This window comes from Epinephelus fuscoguttatus, linkage group LG23 (genome assembly GCF_011397635.1).
Source record: "Epinephelus fuscoguttatus linkage group LG23, E.fuscoguttatus.final_Chr_v1".
Taxonomy (NCBI): Eukaryota; Metazoa; Chordata; class Actinopteri; order Perciformes; family Serranidae; genus Epinephelus; species Epinephelus fuscoguttatus.
The window spans coordinates 13,581,159-13,606,340 of NC_064774.1; the positions used below are offsets into that span (position 1 = coordinate 13,581,159).

The 25,182-nt window shown below is 41.7% G+C and overlaps 1 protein-coding gene across 1 annotated transcript in view; it reads left to right on the forward strand.

The window, feature by feature from the left end:
* Nucleotides 1-8,383: 8,383 nt before the first annotated feature.
* poln (polymerase (DNA directed) nu) overlaps nucleotides 8,384-25,182 on the forward strand; it is a 67,909-nt gene continuing 51,110 nt past the window's right edge. The window contains exons 1-7 of the mRNA XM_049569213.1: nucleotides 8,384-8,468; nucleotides 8,976-9,040; nucleotides 16,193-16,276; nucleotides 16,919-17,014; nucleotides 17,416-17,472; nucleotides 17,986-18,042; nucleotides 19,835-19,900. Of these exons, the coding sequence (XP_049425170.1) occupies nucleotides 8,438-8,468; nucleotides 8,976-9,040; nucleotides 16,193-16,276; nucleotides 16,919-17,014; nucleotides 17,416-17,472; nucleotides 17,986-18,042; nucleotides 19,835-19,900 (456 nt within the window). The 5' untranslated portion in view covers nucleotides 8,384-8,437. The remainder of the gene's footprint in view (nucleotides 8,469-8,975; nucleotides 9,041-16,192; nucleotides 16,277-16,918; nucleotides 17,015-17,415; nucleotides 17,473-17,985; nucleotides 18,043-19,834; nucleotides 19,901-25,182) is intronic.

The window sequence follows — 25,182 nt, forward strand, 5'->3', positions numbered from 1 at the left end:
GTAGCTTGAGTCTCAGCTGCTGAGACAATGCTGAGTCAACTCACATCCACATCCACAAACACACACTCAACAACGCACACGCAAACAAGTTGCAAGTTGTGTTTTAACAAAATGTCAGTTTGGTCTTAGCCAGGATTAATTTTTAGTGTTGGCTGACCTTGTCTCGCCTCACACTGCTGAGGTCACACACATGCCTTGTGTAAGAGCTCAAACATGGTTACATAACAGAGTGGGATCATTGATTGAGAAAAGTGATGATCTGATAGAAATGCTCTTAACTCCTCCCCTCTAGAGGACTCAGGTCGAGAAAGCTGTGCCATGCCAATACTGTCCCAGGAGTGCAGGGCAAAAAGGTCAGGATTCAGAGCTCCCTGTCTCCATGGGAGCCACCAGCACCATGGCAATGTACAAGTGAGTGTCTATGGAGCAAGTCTGTAATATTATCAACATTATGTTACATGACAACTAGAGCATTAGGAAAGTATTCAGACTCCTACATTTTCTAAGATTAGTTTTTTCCTCAGTCTACTCTCAACACAGGAAAAACTGAAATATGACACTGACATACAGTAAGTGTTCAGACCCTTTACTCAGTAGTCAGTCGTAGCATTTTTGGCAACGATTGCAGTCTTCTTGGGTATGGCACCACACACGCTTTGCACACCTAGTTTTGGGGATTTTCTGCCATTCTTCTCTGCAGATCCTCTCAAGCTCTGTCAGGTTTGATGGGGACTGGCGGTGAATGCCCATTTTCACGTCTCTCCAGATGTGTTTGATTAAGTTCAAGACAAGTCAGGGCTCTGGTTGGGTGACTCAAGGACATTCACAGCACTGTCCCTAAGCCACTCCTGCGTCGTCCTGGCTGTGTTTCGAGTCATTGTCCCATTGGAAGGTGAACCTTTGGCCCGGTCTGAAGTCCTGAGCGCTCTGGACCAGGATTTCATTGAGGATATCTCTATTTTTATTTTCCCTGCAACTCTGACCAGACCCCGAGTCCTTGCTGCAGAAACCCTTAAAACACTTTCAGTCAAGCTGTTGAAACATCTATAAGGTGATCAGGAGAACTGGAAGGCATCTGAGCTAAATTTCCAGTGTCATAGCAAAGCGTCTGAATACTCAGGACAATATGTGTTTTTTCTTTTGAATCTAGTTGCAAAAAAAACCCCAAAACAACAAAACAAAAACTAAAAGCCTGTTCTCGTTCTGTTATTTTGCGGTCTTGAGCCTAGATTGATGAGGGAAAAAAATAATTTAGTACAAGGCTGGAACTTTAAATAAGAAAGAGAAGGGGTCTGAATACTTTCTGAATGTACTGTATACTTTACAGTTTTACATAAAGCAGTGTTGATCACCTCAGAACCATGAAGTCAGCAATATGAAGTTTTATAACATCGTCCTTTAATAAAGTCCACTTTGCTTATTAACTTTAATTGAGATTATTTTTTACCTCACTCACTAAAATTTGATTACTTGTCTTTTAATCTAGAAATACTTATTTATTACTTACTTATTAATTATTATATTTTGCCCTGTTGTTATTTGCCTCCCACTCTTCCTCTGTAATCCCTGCAAGCAGAGGCAACAGTGTGTACAGCAGCAACACACCCAGAAGTCCTGAAATTTAAAGAGCTGCTTTCGAAGGGATTAGGCTTCTATTTCCCCGATGCACATAGAAATCAATCTGGCTTGTGTGAAACGGGGTGCCGTCGGCAGTAATGCAGCACGCTGACAAGTGATAGCTCCCCAATGAATCGTAAAGAAAAAAAAAAAAAAGTCCTGACAAAGTAGTCCAGGATACATATTGGCAGAAAAGGGTAGAAAGCAGCAAAGAGAAAGAACTATGACAGGAGGTGAAGAGATGAGGGTGGTGGTGTGGGAGAGTGATAGAGAGAATGCAGAGAGAGAACTAAAGGGGAGAAAAGTTGCGGAAAGATGGAGGAGACGAAGAGGGATAGAAAGAGGGCTTCACTGTATTGCTACAATCAGCAGCAAACACACCATTCTCTCTCTCTCTCGCACTCTCCTGCACCCAGCACTGGGCGACGGGCCATGGCCTGCCTCGGTTTTCTATCTATATCCTGTAGCACAGCACCCTGGGGGGGTTCATGACTTTGTCAGCAGGAAAACGGGTTGTGTTTACAGGGAAATGAGGAAGACTCTCCGCAGGGAGCTGAATCACAGGAATTCCTACATACCGAGGCCCACTGCTGACATACACAGTTGTGTACATCCATAAACTCACATCTTTAGATTACCTAACTTCACATTGCTTACACAAATTTCAAAGAACACAGGTGCACGTGCACACGCTCAGTGCTTTTGCATAAATATAGATGGGAGTTACGGGTATGAATAATGGAGATGTTTTTAAGTTGCTGTGAAGGTTACAGGGAGGTGAGGGTGTACTTCTGGGAGGTGGGACTCAGGTTTCTGTCCATTTTGTTTCTCACCCTCTTTCTAAGCCTCTCACTTCACAACATTTCTATTTGGTATCAATCTCTGTATTTTACATTTAGATAATATACATAACAATTCAAGAAGTCATATTTATTTATTTACCTCCATCACTTGCACTTCTCACAGGACATAAAGGGACAGTTCATCCTCATATCAAAAATATTTGTCAGTCTAGATTGTTTTGGTGTGAGTTGGCAAGTCTTGTAAATATCGGCTGTAGAGATGTTTGCCTAATGGAACTAGATGGCACTCAGCTCGTGGTGCTTTAAGTGCCACAGAGGTACATTTGAAAAGCTTAACAGCAATGTCTCTTTCCAGAAATCATGACCTGAGGCCTGTGTTACGCAGACAGTTCAACTTACCCTCAATACCTTTTGTTATCTTGCTTGCTGAACTCTAACAACATCATCAGAGCCATGAATGAAGCAGGCTGCTTCTTATCATATGAGATGAAACGGAACCGAAAGTGTCTGCAACTGCAAGACAGTAAAATGTCGATCACTTTAAAGTAACGCCAGACTGTTTCTTCTACCAAACTAAAGGGTGGAAAAGTAGCCTCGGTAACGACTGAAAAGTCTTTTCTAATAAAATATTATTATTATTATTAGTAGTAGTATTAAATAATATTATTATCCTGGTAAAAAGAGAAGTCTGTCGACTATTGTGTGTGATCTGGTCTTGATTTCTGTGCTATCTAGCTCCATTATATTGGAGAGAAGGCAGACATCTCTATGGCCGATATCTCAAACACTCAGCAACTCACACCAACAATTTTGGGGTGAACTGTCCCTTTGACATACTTAACTATGTTTGCTGTGTGACATTATGTATTACATTACATACATACAGTATACAGTGCAGCACAGACCACGTATGTTTTATATATTCTTAGAGTAAATGTCCTTCACATGTTATCTGTCAGATTAGGTCATTGAGTTCAAATCTAATTGAGAAGTATCAAATATTCATTGTCACCCAGCCACAACAAGCTTCTGTTTTTTTCCTCCATGAAAAATAAATAACTGAAGGAGTGTGAGTGACACTACTTCAGGCAGGCTGTCAGACGAACAAACAGTGTCTCGACTGTCTGTGTTTTTGTCTGGGACACTGGGAGGGTTGAATGGCTGCAACAGTCCGCTCTTAACATCCGTCTTTTTTCCTGTTTTTGCTTCATTTGTTTCTTTCATAAATTCCGTATTATCCATCTGGATCTAAACACAAGTGGGAATAATTAGATAAGGCATGCATTCTTCTCTGTGTTAAAGCTAATTATGTGCAACCAGAACATCTGACTTCATTCTGCTGAGTTTCCTAAACTGGTTTGCTGTTATGTATTGATTTTCTGTGTAACAAAACGAACACAGACAGCGCGAGTCTGCTTTCAGGTGCCTTCTGATGTTGCAGAATAAGTCCTTCTAAATCTATTCTTGCCTCTCCTGTTCTCTCATTTTCCATTTGTCCCTGTCTGACTGCACACTGCTTCCCTATTCTGGTGTGTAGACTGCTAATGGAAGTATCGGAGGGAGCAGCTCCAGCACAGTACTGGCCTCTGCAAGCACTTCTGCTGCTGGAGAAAACTCTTCCCCTGTACAGCACTTGGCCTCATTTGCCGCAAAACCAAGCAGAAAACTGGAAGACAGCCACCTGCTTACTTCCCAAACTCATTCACGTCATCCTCCCCCAATCCCTTCCGTCCCCTTAAAGAGGAAGCGGGATCAGTGCCAATATGCTGACCCTCCTTCTAAAATCTACCCAACCAGGTATCCTCCAAAATGGAAGCCACCTTGTTCCTCTCAAGAAAAGGCAGGGGAAGAAACCAAAGAGCTAAGAAGAGCCAAGACCTTTAGCCTTGAAAACCCAGCTGAACCCCTGGAACCACAGACCGAATCCAGTCCTTCATTTAAAACAGGAGTATTGTACGGGATACATAAAGACGCACGTGCCCCACAGCAAATTTGGCACAGTAAGTTGGAGAGGAAGTGCTCTGAATCAGCTAGGAATGCTTCCAAAGAGACTCTATCCTCTGTGACCTGCAAACCCCTTGAACACAAGCGTGCCAAACGTGAGCCTGACCAGGGTACAAATGGGCCAAAGATATCCAGTGAGGACGCTAATGGTAATGAGCTCCAGAACCAATCCAAAGCTGGTTGTTTGACTGCAGCCCTGACGTCTGACCCCAGAGTAAAGGATTCTGGGAAGATGAATCCAGATGAGAAGATGCAAATGCTTGAGAACGTGGGGAAGACCAAGGTGCTGGTTTTAACATTGGTGTACCGAGATGGGGCAACTCAGTTAGACCCAGAACAGGTGAGCAGAGATGTGGTTTGTTTTGTGGCAGATGAAATTTGCAAACTACATTGAGCAAAGTTATATTCAGCAACTTTAAATTATTGTTTCAGTTTCTCTTTGCTAAAGGAAAAAAAGACCATAGCTTCGCCTTGTGCAGTATCTGTCCCAGTTGTTATAGGATTAGTGTAAACCGTTTTCTCTTGTGGTTTATTGCTTCATTAACTGTTAGCTTGTGTTAATTTGCCTCTCTGATCCTTGATAAAGAAGCTCACTCCAGCAGTGTGTGGCCTCCTCGTACTGATGAAGAACAACCTCGACCACAGCACACCAGAGGACTTGCTCGGGCCACACGACAGTCTGGTCTACTTAAAACTGGAGCACACACCTGCATGGGCCCAGCAACACACACACCAGAGCCAGGAGCCCTTTACTAGGTCTGTGTGTGTGTGTGTGTGTGTGTGTGTATGCGTGTGTGTGTGTGTGTGTGTGTGTGTGTAAGTTGTATGAAATTGATGTGAGAGTGAGTATGATGATGAGTGTGAACTTGAAGTGAGCTTACAGTACATTTGTCCATTTGTGCTTTTGCATCCATAAAAAAAGACGATGTATGCTAGTGTTTGATTAGTCCAGGATGGGAGAACATGAATGTGTGTGTTTGTATTCCTTAGAGATATGCTGCTACAGGTGCTCTCAAGGTCTCAACTGGTGGTGTGCTACAAAGCCAAGGATTTGCTTCGTACAGCTCTGCAGTTTTTCAGACGAGACCTCAGCTGGAAACAAGGCAGAGCACACACACATACTCGCACATTCCACATACTGTAGAAAGTGCTGTTGTTTAGTTCTACTTCAAATCATTCCTTTGTAAATTCACCATCAGCATTTATCAGCGACTTAAGTCACGTCCTGTGCTTAAGTGATACTCTACCAAAAGTATATCTTTCAGTATAAAAAGCAAAATGAGCCACGACATCCAAGGCACAGACAGTTGCGTGAAAATACAACAATTCAACAAAACAAAAGCACAGTACAGAGGAAGGTTTCATCCTCCTCAAACAGCAGCTGCAGAAAGATAGAATTATGCCAATTACAATGATTTCAGTGATGAAGTTTTTCCTAAGGAAAACAAATGGCAAAATATAAACCACTCCTGCAGCACACAGCAGCAATGCAAATATGCATTATCTCCAAAAATGTGTAGCCAGCCAGTCTCTCATCACTAAACAGTACAGCATATTGAATACTGCTCAGTATCATAAAGAGCTGTCCTGTCTCTTCAGTGGCAGGCTGTCATATCCAGGACCCACAGGTGGCAGGGTGGCTACTGGATCCTGCAAATCCCTCTTCCTGCTACCAGGACCTTCTCAATAAACACTGCAAAAGACCCCATGCAACACCCACCCTGGGTACCAAGAAGGTGAGTTAAGATGTGAAATTCTTGCCAAAGTCCAGACCTTTGAATTCAGCCACTTCACCGAGTCGCGTGAGTAAGGTTGGGAATCTCTCTGTGATAGATGATTCGATACGTATCTAGATACACGGGTTACGATACGATTCAAAAACGATATATTTTTAATACAGTACGATTCGATACAGTGTAGGAACAATACGATTCGATACGATTCTACGGTTAACATTTGTTGATGTGGACATTAATCATACATTATAAAATAAAGAAGCCAATTCTATAAAAGTGACATTCTTACAGTATTTTCAGATTTGTAAAAGACCACATCCCCAAGCATTGTTGCTGTATGGCACTGGCAAAAATAAAATAAAAAGTCAAACAACAACAAAATCCCATGTCAAATGTATTTATTTTTAGACATGGACCAAAAAAGACTTGCTGAATGAACATCATTTTGTTGGATGGGATCAATATAAAAATGAGAAGAAGTTTTAAACTTTAAGTGAAGTGAACTTTAAGTAAAATTTAAGTGTTTTAAACCTACTTGTTGTGTTGTTTTTATCGTATTGTCTGTGTTTTTGTATGTATCTTATATGGACTTGAGTCTGGAATAAAGTTTATTATAACGCTGTACAACAAACATAAAGCAGAATAAAATAATAACATGCAATGTAGGGGCAGAATCTGACATCTCCTGTTATTAGCTGATATCATGGACTGTGATGACTAGCAGCTTATCACTGACAGCATGTCAGACTATTTCTCTGTGTTTGCTACACTCTGTGTTTGTCATTTATAAAAAGATAAATCACTTTTCTATAATACATCAATGATATTTCAATGGAATAAATTACTTATTGACTTATTCATACTTCAAAAACAGCATGAATAAGTGATGAACATAAGGGGGATCAAAATAAAATAAATAAAATAAAAATCAACCAGCCACCCTCCTCCCCTGACAAGTAAAGAACAGTCCCTAAAGTGCACTGAGGTTTGTGGAAATGTGAACGGCTCGTTTCTCCTCTGACACGTCACATACCTGTGTGCTGCCACGGCTTGGCTGGTATTTCTGGGCAGTCATGACACCGACGAAGACTTCTTGGACCTGGAGCTGGGCTTGTCGGTTGCCGGTAAGCCATTATCATGCGCCGCCGTATTTGACAGGAATACGTATTTTTGTCTGTGTCTGTGACCCCGCGTTCAACCCACAACCGGCAGGATTCACCTTTAGTTTCTGCTGCGGCTTGGCTGCTGCCTGGTTAATCCAACCAGCATTAGCTTCTGTTCCTCATCTCCACCGGTCAAGCTGGCGCTGATGTTTATATCCATTATCGTTGTCAGTAATGCCTGCTACGAGCATGCTGCCGGCTCTCGCGTTGTTTTCGAGATGCAAACTGTTAAAGTCAGTCAACCGATTGCTAGTCTCGCGATACCCGAATCCATGATTCTACAATCGATTCATCTAAGGATTCATGGCTGATTCGTATCAATTGAGGAGGCTGCTACTGACGTAGCCGTATCTCTCGCTTGTCAAACCGGATATCCGGTCGTATCGGTTAATCGTTCCCAACCCTACGAGTGAGGCGTAGTCTACATGGACACGAGAATAAGAGAGACCTGGATCAGTGGCCTCTGTATTGCAGCCTGACACCTACTGTATGTTGCTCGGTATAGTGGAAGAGTGACTGTACATTTATGCGTAAACATGTAAAAAGTCATGTTAGCAACTTTAGAACCAGCACTGTTTTGCTCATGTCATTGCACGCAATGCCACCTCATTTGTAATGGCTCACAAAGGAGATAATGGCACACACTCACGCTGACACATTGCATTAATGATTGGCACATTACTGTGACTAAATATCTGCCTGTCTTGTATTAACATCTGTCAATACTTGCTAGATGACCTACTTGTGTATTTTTTTGTCTCCCTTTGTTTCTCATTTTCTTGTTAAAAATGTAATAAAGAAATTTAATGATTATAAAGAGCTCCCATTCCCTGGTGCCTCCTTCACTCAACACAAGGAAGAAGTAATTCCCCCACATCATCCTCCAGAAACTAAGCTGCGTATGTTCCTCCACACCCACTCTCTTTCTCTCTGTTTCACTCTCTCAGGTTTCTCAGGTCATCTCAGGTCTCTGTTCACTCTACTGGCTCAACATGGAGCTGTGCTTTAAACTACAGGTTAGTTGATGTACACACCTGCACATAGAGGCCAGACACATCACCTGACTTCCTATTTGTGTATCTAGAGCCAAGGTCTGTGGGAGCTGTACGCAGACATGGAGCTGAAAATGATCTTTGTTCTGGCAGGTGGGAACCACTTTGCTCTTTTTAGTAAACACTGAGTATTCTGAAATAATATAAACTGGTTTCTTATATGTTTTAAGCTGGATTTGATGCTGCAGTTATGGCTGGTATTTGGTTCTTACTTTGATTTTGTTTAGGCTGTGACTGAAGCCCTATTCCTACGGGACTAGTATCACTTGGGGACTTTAAGTAATTTCCCATTTATTGTGGAAGTCATCTGTGATCTTAATCCCATGCAAATTTGCCATGTCCGTAATTTGTCAAATAAAAATTCCATCGCAAATTACCGACCATATTTCACCAAACACATTGGTCATGCGATAGTATTAGTTCTGTGCACACTGGCATCTCAGTGATTTGGGGCTGTATTTAGGAATTTAGTTTTCTCAGTGCCCCTTTTTCTGCCTCTGTCAAGGTCAAGAGTTCTGGAGGCTGCATAGGCAATTATGTATGAAATCTTTAACAAAATCTTGGGTGTAGGAGGCTCAGTAAATATTTATGTTGTTTCAGCCATGGAGAGCCATCGCATCCATGTGGACAAAGAAGCTCTTAGGAGAACTTCAGACCTACTCGGGGTAAGGCAGAACATCAGGGCACAGACACAAACTTCTGTGGTGCATTGATTGCTGTGGTTGGTGTATTTTTTACTGTTCGCCTAAAGGTGTTATTAACAAATAGAGCAGAACACTTTAACTGAAAGACAAGACTCTTTCATTTGGCTGCAGGCAGAGTGGACAAACTTATCTCTCACAGCCAGGAGTTGTCAACATTTTCCTTGTGGCTGATGTTAATTTCCTGACAGAAGTTCTGCTCAGCGTGTTTAAAGATAGGCATTTTAAGTAATTCAGTTTACCTCTGTTTCACTGCCGTGTTGTAAGTGAAATGCTGCAGCTGCAGAGGACTGAACGAGGTGGAAACAAACTTGTTCCAATTCATGTTTATGGTGATGGGGATTTTGAGAAAACTGTGTCAGTGTTAAAACTTGTATTCATGCCAGTATCCTGTGCATATTAATTTCTTCCTTTTTTTTAAGAAAAATCTGTGTGGATTAACTGATCATGTGAGCATGTGTTCTCAGGGCTCAACCGTAACGCTTGCCAGGTTGCCATTGGTAATTATTTTGAGAAACTGGCATCCAATTCTTAGACAACACTGCATGTGCGTTAACTTGCATGTGCACAGGCATCAGTCTTAGAGTCAATAGTGAAGCAAATGAAGTTGTACTTAAGATTTAAATTCTGTAAAATATCAGATAAACAAAACTACAAGTAATTTTGCATAGTTACTATAAAAAAGCTTTTAAAAGTTCTTTTATGTCACATTTTTATCATTAAGCTGACATATAATTGCATAGTATCTTTTGCTGATTTTCAGCTAGCTTTGTATCATAATAATGTGGGTAGTATGTGTAAATGTAAATAACTTGAAAACAAGGTGATGCTGATCAAATATAAGCCAAGATCCTGTTACTGCATTGCCTATTTCTCACTTACAATGACTTCAGAAACATATTTTAATGCACTAGACTTTGTGAAGAGGAAGAGGGCGCCATATTGTTTCCTGTATTATAAAAACAAAGACTGAAATAACTTAGATCAAACAGTAAAACTAAGCAGCGTTGATCAGGTTCTGTCACTCTGTTGCCTATTTCTCACCTCAAATGTTTTAGAAACATATTGTAGCTGTTTAACTGTAATTTGAGATGTTTTGTCACCAGCTGGCCCCCATATTATTTCCTAAGTCAAAATGGCCAAGCTTGCATTACGTCATCCACCAGCAGCATATATTGGTCCAGTGCGGTGCAATGCATTCTGGTAGTTGTAGGTTTTCAACCTCTTGAACAAAAGCAAATGACACACCTCTTTTTTTCTATTTTCTCTGGTCATATAACACCAGTTTCATTTCTGTCTTACCACATAGACAGCCCACTTTTACTCAAAATGGTGACCATATTATCAGTTTCAACAACCAAAAGCCTGGTTACTAGCCTGACAACCACTTCTAAAAGTTAGTGTTGAGCCCTGGATCTGGAGACGATCAGAAGTTTACAAAGAAAGCACATATTAAGGTTTCTGTCAGTTTCTTTACATGCGTATGTGATGTATTTTAAGAAAATGTATGAGTCATTACACAGTTGGATATTATTAAACATTCTTTATATCCTCAGCTGACAGCCATATAGGCATACCGGTAGGTATTTAGCCAATTGGGCACTGAGGCCTAAAAGCCAGTTATGAAATGAGAATCTTTACATTAATCCTTGTATTGAGAGGAAAATGTGTTGGAGTCTTATGTAACAGCTTCAATGTGTTTATATCAAACAAACATAATGGAAACGCTCCCTTTAAATTTTAGTTTTTGCCAGCATAGGTGTAGGTATGATGTTCAGGGTCAGCTCAGATTTGTACCGCATCACTCTTAGCTGATTGCATTTAAGACCGGCTGCTGAACCACAGTGCAGTCGACAGCTGCTGTATTAATACAAATGGGAGCAAAACAGTGGGAGTATATGAGGAACAGGAGAGATCTCTGAAAAAATAGAAAAAAGAAACCCTCAAGAGCCCGAGACGGAAAGAAAAATATAATTTCTCCTTTTCTTCTTCTGGGTAGGATTAGTGATGTGGTGGGTGGACATCCTCCAGGGACCTGTCCTGTTTACATGCAGATAAAAACCAATTCTGGAGACTTCATTTGAGAGCGATCATAAACACACAAAGACAAACATACAGACATTGTGGACACATGCATGCTCAGGAAAACACACGTTCCTAATCAGTCGCATAGAGACGACACTCGTAAACTCAATTACAACTTCTTGCAGGCGCCAGCAGGGGTGGTGTTGTTGTGGAGGGAGTCTTTTGGTGTCTTGCCGTGATGCTATAAATAGGATGGAGGGTCTGTCTTTTTCCTTCAGGAGGCTGTGCTGCAGGAAGGAGCATCACTGTCTGCCTCTGCCAACACATACACTGAGGCACTGAAGTTTTTTGCAGACTGCTGCAGAGTTATGTGTGTGTGCGCTTGTGTTTTTGTTATATGTGCTTGCCAGTGCACTCACACATGTCCCCACTCTGTCACGATGGATTTCTTTTTATCTGAGCTGTCGAGTTCACCTGTCTGAAACACCAAACGGAGGATCCCTCCTGTCTGTCAGCCTGCATCTCACAAACTTGCTCACATGCTCTTTTGTCTTTTCAGTCAGCGATATTAAAATTCAGCAGGACAGACATCACTTAATAAAGCTCTTTCACATTCTGTCTGTGTTTTTCAGACATCACCATTCAGATCAAATCCCTCTGTAAACAACTATCTCGTCAGGCTCAAACTGAAGAGTCCACATTTTGATGCAATGATTACTCCAAAGACACTGCCCTACAATATTAGATCCCTGCCATACCAGCTCTGTATGTGTTTGTTGGTGTGTCAGACACAGTACTAAGGGGCTAGCATCCATTATAGATGAGGCAGTCTGGAGCCTGCTCCGGGCGAAGAGCGAGAGAGAGGAAGAAAAGTACATATTTTGGAATTTTGGTACATTTCTGCCAGCTCCTCCACTTTCCCCCTCTGTCTCTGCCTCTGTGTATCTGTGCCGTCTCTCTCCACCCTCCTCTCCACTATTGCTCTTTCTGCCATTGTTGCTTCTCCCACCTCTGCCCACCATGCTGTCAAGTTCTGTCTAACAGTCTCCCTCCTCTGACTGATGTCTGTTTATTCCAAATGCCATTTCCTATCAAGGTCCAGCCACAGAACGCCCTGCTTCTGCCATCCTTTGATCATCTTCTCATGGTTTTTCTTCTCATCCTTTTCACAATGAAGTCCTGGAAAACTTGTGATATTAGAAGAACTGTTTTCCAGGCCTGGAAATAGCTTGGAATCAATCAACTGTTTTGGAAAACTTTTGAATATACTATATGATTAGCATTTTGGCTTTTGTTTAAAATGTGTTCATAACAATACCAAAACATTTTTAACATTATGCAAAGTATGTTGGTGTGGTAAATTGCTAAGTAAGACTGGTGGCAGTTTTCTACTGGTGGTTAGCTACTACCGAATGGTGGTCAACCTCATTTTTTTAAGGTATTGCAAAGGCTTAGGGCCGTTTCATAGTCGACGCACGCAATGCGAGTGAGCGACGCACGCAATGCGAGCGAGCAACGCAAGCGATGCGAGCAACACACTTTCTTTCATAGTCAACACATTGAACGCAAGTGATGCGGGCGACACTTGAAATGCAATACATCGCTCGCGCAATAGGGCGTAGCAGAGTCACTGGTACATTCCAGCTAGCTAGTACTGCTATTTGATTAGAGTGCAGGGCACTAGAACTGTCATATAAATGGGGGTGTGCCTGTAGTAGTTCGCAAAGTTTTTCCTCCTCACCTGCCATATTTTATACCTGCTTCTTCTGTGAATAACAAAAAGTGGTTAATTTCAAGTATGTCGCTTGCATTATCACCCCTGCTGGCAACACATGGTATTACACGTGTCACTGCGTCGCGTCAAAGAAATGGACAACACATTTTGAGACGCAAGCACAGGTCAATGGCAGCCAATGCGTCCCAACGCATTCGCATCTGTGGGCCTTTGCGTCGACTATGAAACGGCCCTTAGGTTCAGTCGAGGATGCAAAACAATGATCAGGCATGTCCATAAATCAAATGATTGTTTGACAAGAAATAAATGCATACGAACTTGTCAGAAGCCGATCTGGTCTATTGGCATATGCAGTTAAGTGGTGGCAGAAATGTCTAATGAGTAAGTAAAGTTAGCAAGCGCTAGCAGTTTGCTTTTTGGCAATTGCCTGGGAAGTGCATTTTTAAAATTATATATGGGTGTATCACTATATATGCCTGTCTCTTTTACACTGCCTAAATAAAGTCATAAATTGGGTAAAATGTTATGGAAAACATATGGATATGTTTGAAAATTCAGTGATAAAAATGTGTAGGCGCCGTGGTATTTGCATCACATTTCAACTCTTATTTTGAATTTTCCCCATCCCTCCCACATTCCTACATCTGTCACTCTTATCTCCGTCTGTTGTCTGTCATTTCATCGCATCACCTCGCCCTCTCCCCTCCCTTTAGCTTTTTCCTATTCTTGTCCCTGTTTCTCTTCCCTCGTTTTCTTGTCCGCCTGTCAAGTTGATAAGAAATGCTTTATGCTTCAGTCACACTTGTAATGAGCCGCTGATGTGTGGGTGTCACTAAACAAAAATGTTCGCGTTTAGGCTGATTATTGTACGAGCGGGAATTCTTCCAACTGTCTGCCCTCCGCCTCACACTCTTTTTCCTCGTTTACTTTTCATCATTATCTTTGCCTCTCTGGGACTCAGCCTCTCGGTCTTCCTCTTTCATCCTCGTATATCTTTATCAAGTGTATCTACCTTTCACTCTCTTCTGTCAGTCTCTTTTATACCCCTCTCTTCCATCCCAAGAGCCTCTTTTTTTCCTGTCTTTTTCTAATCCTCTGTTGTAGCCATAGTCGTTTTCTCTCCCTCCCTTCTTTTCCTTTGATCTTGATTTCTCTCTCCCTGTCCCGCCACCTACCATTTTGTGTCCCTTCACTTCCTCTCTCTCGCTGAGTTTATCATGCTGCCCATGTCGACCGTCCTGAGAGACAAAGTTCATTCCGTATTTGACTGGATTATCACAGCAGTCAATAAATAAACCCTGTCTGGCTCTGTGTGTGTGACTAAGAATGTGTTAGACAAAGTGTGTGTGTATCTGTATGTTGCGATACACACATATGGATTTTTCATAATTTGTGTGTGTTTTTGAGAGTGTGAAAGCTCTATGTTGTTTGTGGTTAATTCTTTCTGTGTGTGATCCTAATGCGCTCGCCGTGTGACTGATGTGTGCATTAGACAGATTAACAGAGTGCTTTGCCTTTGGCCATTGAAAGGAAGGAGAAACGAGACTAAGTTCTGTCTTTTGCACATTAACACTTCTCTCCTCAAATAACCTCCCGTCTTCACAGCAGGGTTCATACACAGGCCTGCAAAATGTAGGTTGATAATTTACTTATCTTGAAAAGTTTTTGACAAGCTAACAGTCACAGGGCTAGTGAAATGAGTCATGCCATCATATTGGCATAAACACCGCTGCTGTCATCGCTGTGCCATATTTTAATTGACTTTATATTCGCTGACTGATAGACCAGCACATCTGAAGCAAGTCTGACATAAATATGAAATATCGTAATGGAATGAAATGTATCTCACTCTTGATAAATGGCGCCCGGCATGAAAGGTAAATCATTGTGGAATACTTTTGACATGATTTAAAAAGTTGAGATGTGAAAAACAGGGCAGTAATTATTTTTTATAAATGAAACTACGTAACACTGGGCAGTACATAGATAATATATTGATGTCGGATGAGAGGAGAGATGGCAGCTCGATTACATCCTGCTGTACATGTTGAAACTTTGATGATATGTTGAAGTTTGTTTTACCAGTTTTTTAGTCACGTGATAAATTGTGAAGTTAATGTGTAGTCATCGATCCCCAAAGAGATAAAAATAAAATGGCTATTGCTGTACAGATGGGGACTAATGCTAGCTAACATTAGCGAGCTTGGTTGTTACACATTATGGCAAAGTAGACAACAAATAAGTCCACACACCAAGCAGCTCCCGTATAGAAGGATTTTTTTCAAGCCCTCAAAACGTCACTCTGCATTAAAACCCTTCTAAATGGGAGCAGCTTGGTGTGCAGACTTATTTGTTTGCTGCTTTGCTAGGCGTTTCTTTGGTCCAGCACCCACTTCACTTGACGATGGGATGTGCGTCTTTTGTACTGTTTTTGTCGTCACACATTACGCCCACAAGTTATTGTTTAAACATATTTTTAGGGTTTTTTGCCTTTAATTGATGGGACAGGTGAAAGGGGGAGGGGATGACATGCATCAAAAGGCCAAGAGTTGGAATCGAACCCTCGGCCGCTGCAGCAAGGACAACGCCTTTGTACATGGGGCACCTGCTCCACCAATAGAGTGGTGTCCAAAAGTGTTTTATCATGTTCCAGATAGTCCTCGACATACAACCACCTACATAGTGACTAGGGAGAAGTGAATGATTAAATGAGTTCGGATACAGCCATTGTTTTAGATTTTAGATAACCTAAGTGTTTTCTTATCTTGGTTTTAAAGGCTGAATTTCAGTATAGTGATTTAATTTTGTGATCTTACCAGCGTGTTAGAGGTGTTCTATTATTTGCCTTTACCTACTTAAAGGGCAACACTGCCTAAATTCAGAACTCCAATATGTGATTTCCATGGCTTAGGAAAGGTCACTCAATATTTGTGAACATTGGCTACTCTCTCTCAAAGCCAGCAACCAGAGATATAAGTCTCAGACTTGTGATGTCATCAAGTATAAAGTCTGGAGCTACTCCACAGACGATGAATGAGAGTCTGATTTTATGAACCCACAGAACGTTTGTTTTCTTTTGAGCTTTATTCTAATGTGATGTTCTCAATTCTGAAACAGAAAATGTACCTTTATACTCAGAACATTCCCTTGGGTGCTCTCAGTGTCATCTATAACATCGTTTCCAATTCACTGTCTATGTTGTGGTTTTTTTTGGTTCAGTAACTAAAGGATATTTACTGTTTGACCTTTGAATAGTAAATAAATACTGGTACCTTGACTAAAACAAAGCCTGAGAAATATTTGCAAATGACTCAAAGTTTTACCTTGATCCTCTTTCAACTCTGCCCCTCTGTCAGACGAAGATGAAGCAGTTGGAGCAAGAGGCCCACCGAGCAGCAGGACAGATATTCCTGGTCACCAGCAACTCTCAACTTCGAACAGTGTGTACCTTCATGTGTACATCTGTGTGCAGTGTTCAGAAGATTACTTTTGATGTATAATAAGTTACGGATTACAAGTTACCTTGTTAAAAATGTAATACGCAATGTAACTATTTCAAGTACGTTATCAAAGTAATGTAACTTCTTACATTTGATTACTTTTCATTTACTTTTCTATGAATGGAGATGGCACATAAATATGCAGCCTAATGCTCTGAATAAATTCGGAGTGGTGACATCAGCTGACCTGTAGGTGTTCCTTAAGTTGCTTGTAACCAAGCTTCACACTGTACAGTGATGTCAGAGCCCTTCTCTGATTTCAGAAGGAAAATACTGCTGGATTTCCAGCACTGAAAGGCGTTTTTGTCCGACGACATGGCCACCCACCTTAGCCTGGTTGGCTGATCGCAGGCAGTGCAGACTCTGGTTGCTTAGAGCAGTGCGTATTGATTTGATTGGCAGATTAGAGGCAGTGAAAATTCAAAGAGGACCTTTCAATCTTTCTATACCGTGCTTGTGTGTATGTGTGTATATGTATGCACAGTGTGTATGCAGGCATGCTCCTATGTGTGTATTTCTCTGTGTTGTGTGTATATTTCAATGTCATGGATTGTGTATGATGTGGATTTCCAATGTTTAAAGGTCCTGTTTGAGAAGCTTTGCCTCCACGAGCGCTGCGAGAACAAGAAACTTCCTAAGACCATCAACAAACAGCAGCAGTCAACATCAGAAGCTGCAGTACGGCGCCACACAGACTCCTAAACCCAAACACACACACAGATATGTCAGTTTGATCCTTTAATCAAAGAAAGCTTGATGAAACTTATTCAAAGTTTCAGTGTGTGCACCGACACAGATAAACCCAGATGAACTCAGAGGGACACGCAAACACACATGCACACTCAGTTTATATTATGGAACATCATTGCCTCTTAGTATTGGCGTAACAGTTGCCAAGTACAGTAAGTACATAGAAATCAAGCCAACTTATTCTGTAGATGCAGTTTAAATTGAACATTCTGAAAGGATGGCAACACTTCAGATACATTGAAAAGAGACAAAAAAATGCAGCTACAGTATTGTGTTAGATGTTTGCCAACAGTTTGTTCTCCTTTCACTCCTCTCTTGTTTTGTTGCAGTTGTTGCAGCTCCAGGACCTGCACCCTCTGCCAAAGATCATTCTCGAGTACAGACAGGTCAGTCGTGTTTTCATCTGCTTTTTATTCGTCTGCCACAGCTGTCAAAAACATTGTTAGCAAAGGGTTTGCTTTTATTATTAATGTCTAAAGCAGAGGGTCTCTTGACACTGAAGTCAAATGTTGAAGTTGGAGCCAGACTGCCAGTGAACTAAAAAAGTCTTAAAATGTCTTTTATACATCTACCAGAATATGGAGTTAAAAGTATTAAATTGTCAGATTCAGTTTGGATAGGTCTTAAATGTTTTTTAGTCATGTCACTGTGAGAATTTCTGGTGTTGGTGTGACGGGAAAAATCATTTCAACAGAAGGAAAACAGAAGCGCACACTGCTCCTATTTTTGCCCCCTAGTCTATGCAATGAGTCTGTATTGTTAAACTAAAGCCTTGCTTTGCTAAGTTTCATTTAAAGTGGTATTAAAATGGTCTTAAAAAGTCTTGAATTAAACTTTTATACCTGTAGACACCCTGGTCTTGCTTTTCCAGTAACAAGTGTCTGTATTGTAACCTCCAGATTCACAAAATCAAGTCCACTTTTGTTGATGGGATTCTCTCCTGCATGATGAGCAAGGTGAGTCTACAGCTGGTTTGTGATAGCTATAAAGCAGAACTGTCAATGAAATACCTCAAATGTTAACTTATCCATGGTACACACATTGACCAAAAACGATGTCTTACAAACAAGGTCTTTCACAGCTGTGTAAAAACCTTTTTGCTCACTCTGAAATATCGATTTTTCCAGACTTCTCTCCTTGAGGCTGGAGCAACCAAACAAAAAGTGAAACCATGAGTTGAGAGAATGCTGCAGGGTGGAGGGACTTACACAGATCCCACAGCTTTTGTTTTTCTTTCCTCACAGTTTGGCTCTGCCTTACTGCACGACAACAGTGCTTGTATGCAACCAGACAAAACCATGTTGTTCCTCTTCACCTTTCAGAGGGGCTGCTGGTGTGAATGTCACCGTCATTATACTGCTGTGCTCAGTACTACAATTGAAAACCACAGGATAATGCTGTAGGCTATTCACAGCTGCAGCACAGCTACATAGTGCAACACTTTAACCTCAACAACAGAGAGCACTCTCAGGCCTGATGCTCTTGCTGTAGTAACCTAATAGGGAAACATCTCAGTGGTCTCTTTAAAGTGTTTGTCCTGTGTCCTGCTCACTGCTGCACTTAATAGGCAGAGCAGAGATGCAGCTCTGTGTCTGACTGTCCCTGCACATGGGCTCCGTTCGCCGCTGTATGGAAGTAGCAGCTTGTGTTTGTCAATCTGTGCTTACTCAACTCTACAAATGAGTCTGTCTGGCTGTCTCCAGAGCTGTTTTGGCTTCTGATGGTGGTGATTCATTTGGTGGTCTTTTGGACAGAGCGGGCAGCAGTCCCAGCTAAAGGAAGGTGCTGTTGACAGCAACAAATATGATTATTTTCCCCCCTCATAACCCAGATTTGAAACATGTGGTGGTATTTAGGGCATTGAGTATTGGTTTTTCGTATCATATTAAATCCAAACTACAGGAAGGCAGTATGGTCTCTGAGTCGGGGTGTCAGGATTTTGATTCTTAGTTGAAAACTGACCAAAAATCAGTGGTATTTACAAGGTTTGCTTTGGCCAGTGGGCTGTGCTTCATTTCAGTTCACCTGTTTTCAACATGGCGGCCGGATCACAAACTCATCTTACAGCTAAACAGCACAATAAAATATGTTTCTGAAAACATTTGACGCCAGAAATAAGCAATGCAGTCACAGAATCTTGATTCGTATTTGGCCAGCTCTGCCTAGCTTGACAGTTTGACCACAGTTTACAAGCAGTGATTGATGTGATAGCTGCTCTCTAAAATTATCTGCGAGTGTCCAAGGTCCCTGTCAAGGGCTACCACTTGAATTACAATATGGTCAAAGTTTATTATGGGATTTTTGCCCTGTGATGCCAAAATTAAATGGCCTACTTGAGCTTTAACAGCAGCCCAGAGCACAATAGTATGGTTTCATGTCCTGCTTACTGCATCAGCTCAACTGGCACTACAGTCTACAAACAGCTTGTTCAAATTGGGCACCAGGCAGTCGCATGGCATTGTTGATGCTCGTCGGTCCAAAAGCAGAATCAGAGCGATGATGGCAGTGAGGATCGCAGCTGTTGTTTTCAACAAGAGTTGGATCAGAATCGCCTGTATAGAAACAATACTGATCACATTGCTGACTCATTGAAACATCTGTGAAATGTAATGATAAAACTATGCCATTATTTTTGGTGTAGTTGTTCATTTTAGTCTCTAAATGTTGACGTCATAACATGTTGAATGTGTTCATTTCCCTTTGTATCTGATTTACTCTTTGTTTCTGTCTTTCTCAACAATATATCAGAACTACGTTTCCTCTACGTGGTACCAGACAAGTGTGGTGACAGGGAGAATCTCAGCCAAGCACCCAGTAAGACCTGCCTGCCATTTCCCCCTGCATTCATTTCTTTGATTTTATATCTTGGAGCTTGAAACTGGTTATCAGGGTTGTTAAATGGCTGCGACAGGCTTCGAGCTGCACTGCTTGTGCTGTCAGCAGGACAGCGGCGCTCAGTTACAGGAGCTATCCATGGTGCTGAACATCATGCAGGCTTTGCAGAGAGTGGCTGCTGTGCTGCCGGCCACAGCTCACGATCTGCGCATGTGCACAGTACTCAAATAACCACATTACAATCACAGTAATGGAGACAGAAGGACCCAAGTGTGTATCAGCTTAAGTTAGGCAAATCAGTGGCATGTATTTAGAGGTAACATCTAATAGGAGAATACCACACACATTTCTGGGGCTGCAGCACAGCTTATAAAACAGCAGGTCCTTTTTATAACCTTCAAAAACCTCAATATCAGCATTTCTTCTCATTTCCTCCACCCTGTTTCTTTGCCCACCTATCTGTTTGTTTCTGTTTTTTCCTCTGTATCTCTCTCATTAAAGATATTCTTTGATGATGCTGACGACATAGTAATAACAGCACGTACACACACACATAATACGAGTCTCTCCCCTACAAATATAGATGTTGTGATTTTGGAGTGTTATGTAAGAACAAGCTGGGGTTTCTTTGTGATATCCAGAGGGGGAGAAACAGGACAATGTGTGTGTTGATGTGTCTGCAGCAGGGGCTTTGCATTGCTATAATTGTGAGTACCAATTTCACTTTGAAACCATCGCAGTGGGAACATTTTGGCCGGTCCTCACTACTTCAAAGGACTGTTTGATTAGGGTTAGAGAGGCAGATAGAGGAGGGGAGAGAGAGATTTTAAAAACCAGTTTGGTGTTAAAATAATGAGAGTTGGGGGATGTGTGTGTCTGTGTGTGTGGAATGGACTGATGTGTTTGTATGCGTAAAATCAATCTGCTGAATTTTACCCCTGAAGTAAAACGTAGGAATATCCAGTCTACTCCAAGATGTGACACTGAGGTCGTAGATTTTATGAAGCTGATAATGACTCATCACATTTTACAAGAGTAAAGGACAGTGTAAAGCCTGCTGCTGTGTTAGAGTAACTCTCAGTTATATTTAATTACGGTTGGGCCTTAACTTGAATAGATTTTTCATTTGTTTAATGATACCAGTATTTGGTCTGTAGCTGTGCATCAATATTTAGTATCTTTCAATTGACTTAAAGCCCCCCTCCACTCGAAAATGTGTTTTTCTTTTGTTTATGTTCCCTAAAATGTCTGACCTTGACTATACTGACTTGTATCTGTGCAAGGTTTGTCACTAGAGAGGTGTTGCTAGCTAGATTAGGTACATCACTGATTCGAAAGCCAGTCGCTGCCAGGGATGGAACATACTTTATCATATCACCTGCAATGTAACCTGAAACCTCAGTTGCAGAGCAGACAGAGTTAGCATTAGCATAGTGAAAGTTTTGAGAGTGTCCAGTTTATGGATGTAAACTGGAGTCTGAACCTTCCTTCCTCTATCTACCAAAAACCCCATCGTAGCAAAGACAAGTATATGTCTTACAAACACTAACGAGGTGTCAGCCACTGCATGCTAGCATACACGCTAACAAACAGCATACATAAAAGATGCTAACTACGCTTACCATTCTGATACAATTCAATTCTCTATTTAGTTTTATTTAGAAAGCCCAACATCAAAAATCACAATTTACCTTAGAGAGCTTTACAGCATACGACATTCCTGTGTCCTTGTAACCTCACCACAGCGGAGAGAGAAAAACTCTCCCCCAAAAAACCCTTTCAGTAGCTCAGTGGGGCGGCAGTAGCTCAGTCCATAGGGACTTGGGTTGGGAACCGGAGGGTCGTGTCGAGTCCCCGTCTGGACCAAATATGGAGCGTATACTGGTGGATGGAGAGGTGCCAGTTCACCTCCTGGGCACTGCCGAGGTGCCCCTGAGCAAGGCACCGAACCCCCCAACCGCTCGGGGCGCCTGACCAAGGCAGTCCCCTCACCCTGACATCTCTCCACTTTGTGCATGTATAGGTCCTGTTTGTGCATGTGTGTGTCTTTCAGGCCTGTGTGTAATTGACAAGCAAGAGTGAAAAAATTGAATTTCCCCTCTGGGGGATTAATAAAGTAAATAAATTAAAATTATACTTTTCTGGCAGGGAAAACCATGTCCAACAAAATATTAATCATATTTGAGTGTTTTTACATAGTTTAAAACATGTCTGGAGGTGGATCTTTCGATAAAGACAGCTTTTAAAACGACCTTTAGACCATCAGAAAATGCACAGCAGTGGATTTTAAGCAATGCTGCAGCTACTTGATGGTAAATCCATTGTGGGATTGATTTTTTCACATTTAAATTTAGAAGGTATTTTCATCAAGAATAACTAAATAAGGAAATTAGTTCATGAAATTATCACCAAAAGTAAAATGTTATTGAAGAAATCCATGCAGTAGTCTATGTGACGCAGACACACTGAGCTCAAGAATACATGTATCTTAAACCAGACCTCTATCTCTCTCTCCATCGCCTCAGTATGGGCCGGTCGATGGCTCATTTCGACATTACCTAGCTGTCAGGGTCCAGTGATTCTGTCACTGAGCTCTAACACACACACACACACACACACACACACACATATATATGTAACCGTGGAGACAGTGAACTTTTCTAATCTCACTTAGCGATTTGCGGCTGGCGTGAGCTACACATTGAATTGATCGTGCTGCTCCTGAATGATATATGTGACTGTTGGGCAGCTGCAATTTAACACGGCTCTGTTCCCTTGGCTCTAATGCAGCTCTGGGATTTGGTTGAGCTTCACATTAAGTGTGTGGATGGATGCTGGTAGCTGGTTGTTTATGTGTAGCTATTCTGGTGTGTCAGTTTGGTCTTTGATGCATAGGTTCTGCTCTGAATGTGGTTTGTTTCCAATGAAAGTTGTCTTGGAGGCCAAATGGTTAAGATCCCATATAGAGGGGCCCTTTCTTCTAGCATTGTCTTCTTGTTATTTTGCTAACACTTAAAGTCAAGACTTAGCATAGACATACTTCCTACCATCAGTAGAGAATTTTTAAATAAAAACAATGAGTGAAGTGATCCACAGAGGACGATGTGTGACATATATTTATTAAAATTTTCAACAGAGCACGGAGACAAACACTTGATTGACTGAAGTGAGAAGATCATTTTCCCATTAAAGAGCCAGGAGGGAGAAGAGTCAACTCCCTCTAGCCTTTTTGTTATTATCATTATTATTATCCTAGCATGTAAATGAAGTTCACTCATAATTATTCTCATCATAATGTGGAGCTGAATGCACCGGTAGTTAAGAGTAACTCGGTGATCGCTAACATGTCACATCCCGCCGCTTTGAAGCGGGAAAGCTGCAGTTTGTAGTTTTGGGTTGAGGGGGAAAAAAGGCAGCTGTTCTGCCATTCACCACTCTACACACACACACACACACACACACACACACACACACACACACACACACACACACACACACACACACACACACACACACACACACACATTCAAATGAGGAGTGCTGCAGAGGGGTTTAGCTTTCATCTGTTGTGGGTTCAATTGAGGTGAAGCCAGACTGCAGTAACAAAGGGGTGCCTGGATTAAAGCAGGACAACCATAAACTGGTGCTGAGTTTAAAGTACTGCAAGAAGTGAGTGTCGCTGCAGAGGGGAGTGGAGCCTTTCTGCTCTGCCTCATCTGTTTTTACCTGCTAGAGGCAAAAATGTGTGCAGACTGTGAGCTCCAGCTTCCTCCTCTCCATATACAGGGTTTCTGTCTGGTTTCCTTTTTCATTCTCATTCTCTTGGTCTCAGTCTATTTCCTCCGCCCTTCTCTACATGACACTTTACACATTCCTCCACATTAACGCCCTTAATAGTGTGGCAGTGAAACCAAAGAGGACAAATAAGATTAAACTTTCCCTTTCCTCTCTCTCCCTCCCTGCCTTCTCCCTGCCTGTTTGTGAGCTGAGGCAACATTCAGAATGCCGGGTCCTTGGTGCAGCACTCCTCCCTGTATCATCTACTCTCGCTATTTCTCCCCGCACTGTTCAGCTTTATGGTGTCCAAAGATTTATACACTTGTGCCACCCTGTTGTTGTTCACTCCCTCATGAAAATGAACAGAAAACAGATGCTGTTTCATTGTCATTTTTGGGGTTTATGTCAAACTTTTTTTGTAGTGTGAACGACTGAAGTGCAGTGGGTTTGACTGTCTGAATTTTCTTAATCTTTTTGTCTCCATTTCTCTCCACATAAAAGAATCCTTTATTAGTCCCACAGTAGGGAAATTTGCATCGTTACAGCAGCAGAGGTGATAATGCAAACAACAAGCACCACTAAGAAGACACAAGGCAATATCAGTAAGTGAGCATCGGTAGAAACACAAACAAAATTGTAAAAGCTAAACACACAGGCTGAATGGCTAATAAGTTTAGTCTATACTGATATTGCGTGAGTGATGATTGATGCGATACTACTCAGAGCAGTGTTGGTTGTAAAGTCTGATAGCAGCAATGAGGAGGGACCTGTGGTGTCTCTCCCTCACACACTGTGGTTGAAGCAGCCTGTCACTGAAGGAGCTGCCCAGTGCTTTCACAGTTTCCTACATCGGTGGGATGTGTTTTCCATTAGAGGTGATAGCTTAGCCATCGCTCTCCCTTTCTACACTGGGTCTGGGGAGCATCTCAGGACAGAGCTGGCCTTCTTAACCATACTGCAATGTTTTTTGGGGTTTTTTATGTCATCTTGATTGCATACTACATACTCAATCTGTATGTACTGCATACTAAATAAATGTGTCAGTATACCATTACTAGCAGACTGTTTATACTGTTGATACTCAAGCAATACATCTTCTATCATCACATGACTGAATCAATCAAGACGTTACTGGTGTGAGCAATCGTTAAATTAACATTTCTCACAAAAGTTCATTTAAATTTACCTCTTTCACTCACTTTAATATTTTCCAGTATTACACCTTGTTTCCACATAGTTTGGCCCCATTTCCAAAAAACTCTTTCAGTATGGCACCTTTGGAACCAGAAGTAACCCTTCAGACATGGTACCTAGACCCTAGCGTTTCCACTGCAAACAGTACCCTTAAATATGGGCGGGGTTGTTGTTACTCACTGCTCCATCCAGCACTCATTGTATTTCCTCATTACGGGTGACACAGATGGAAGTCTGCCCCTCATTTATCGTCCACAGAACGATGCTGACATTTTTGGGACAAAACAAAA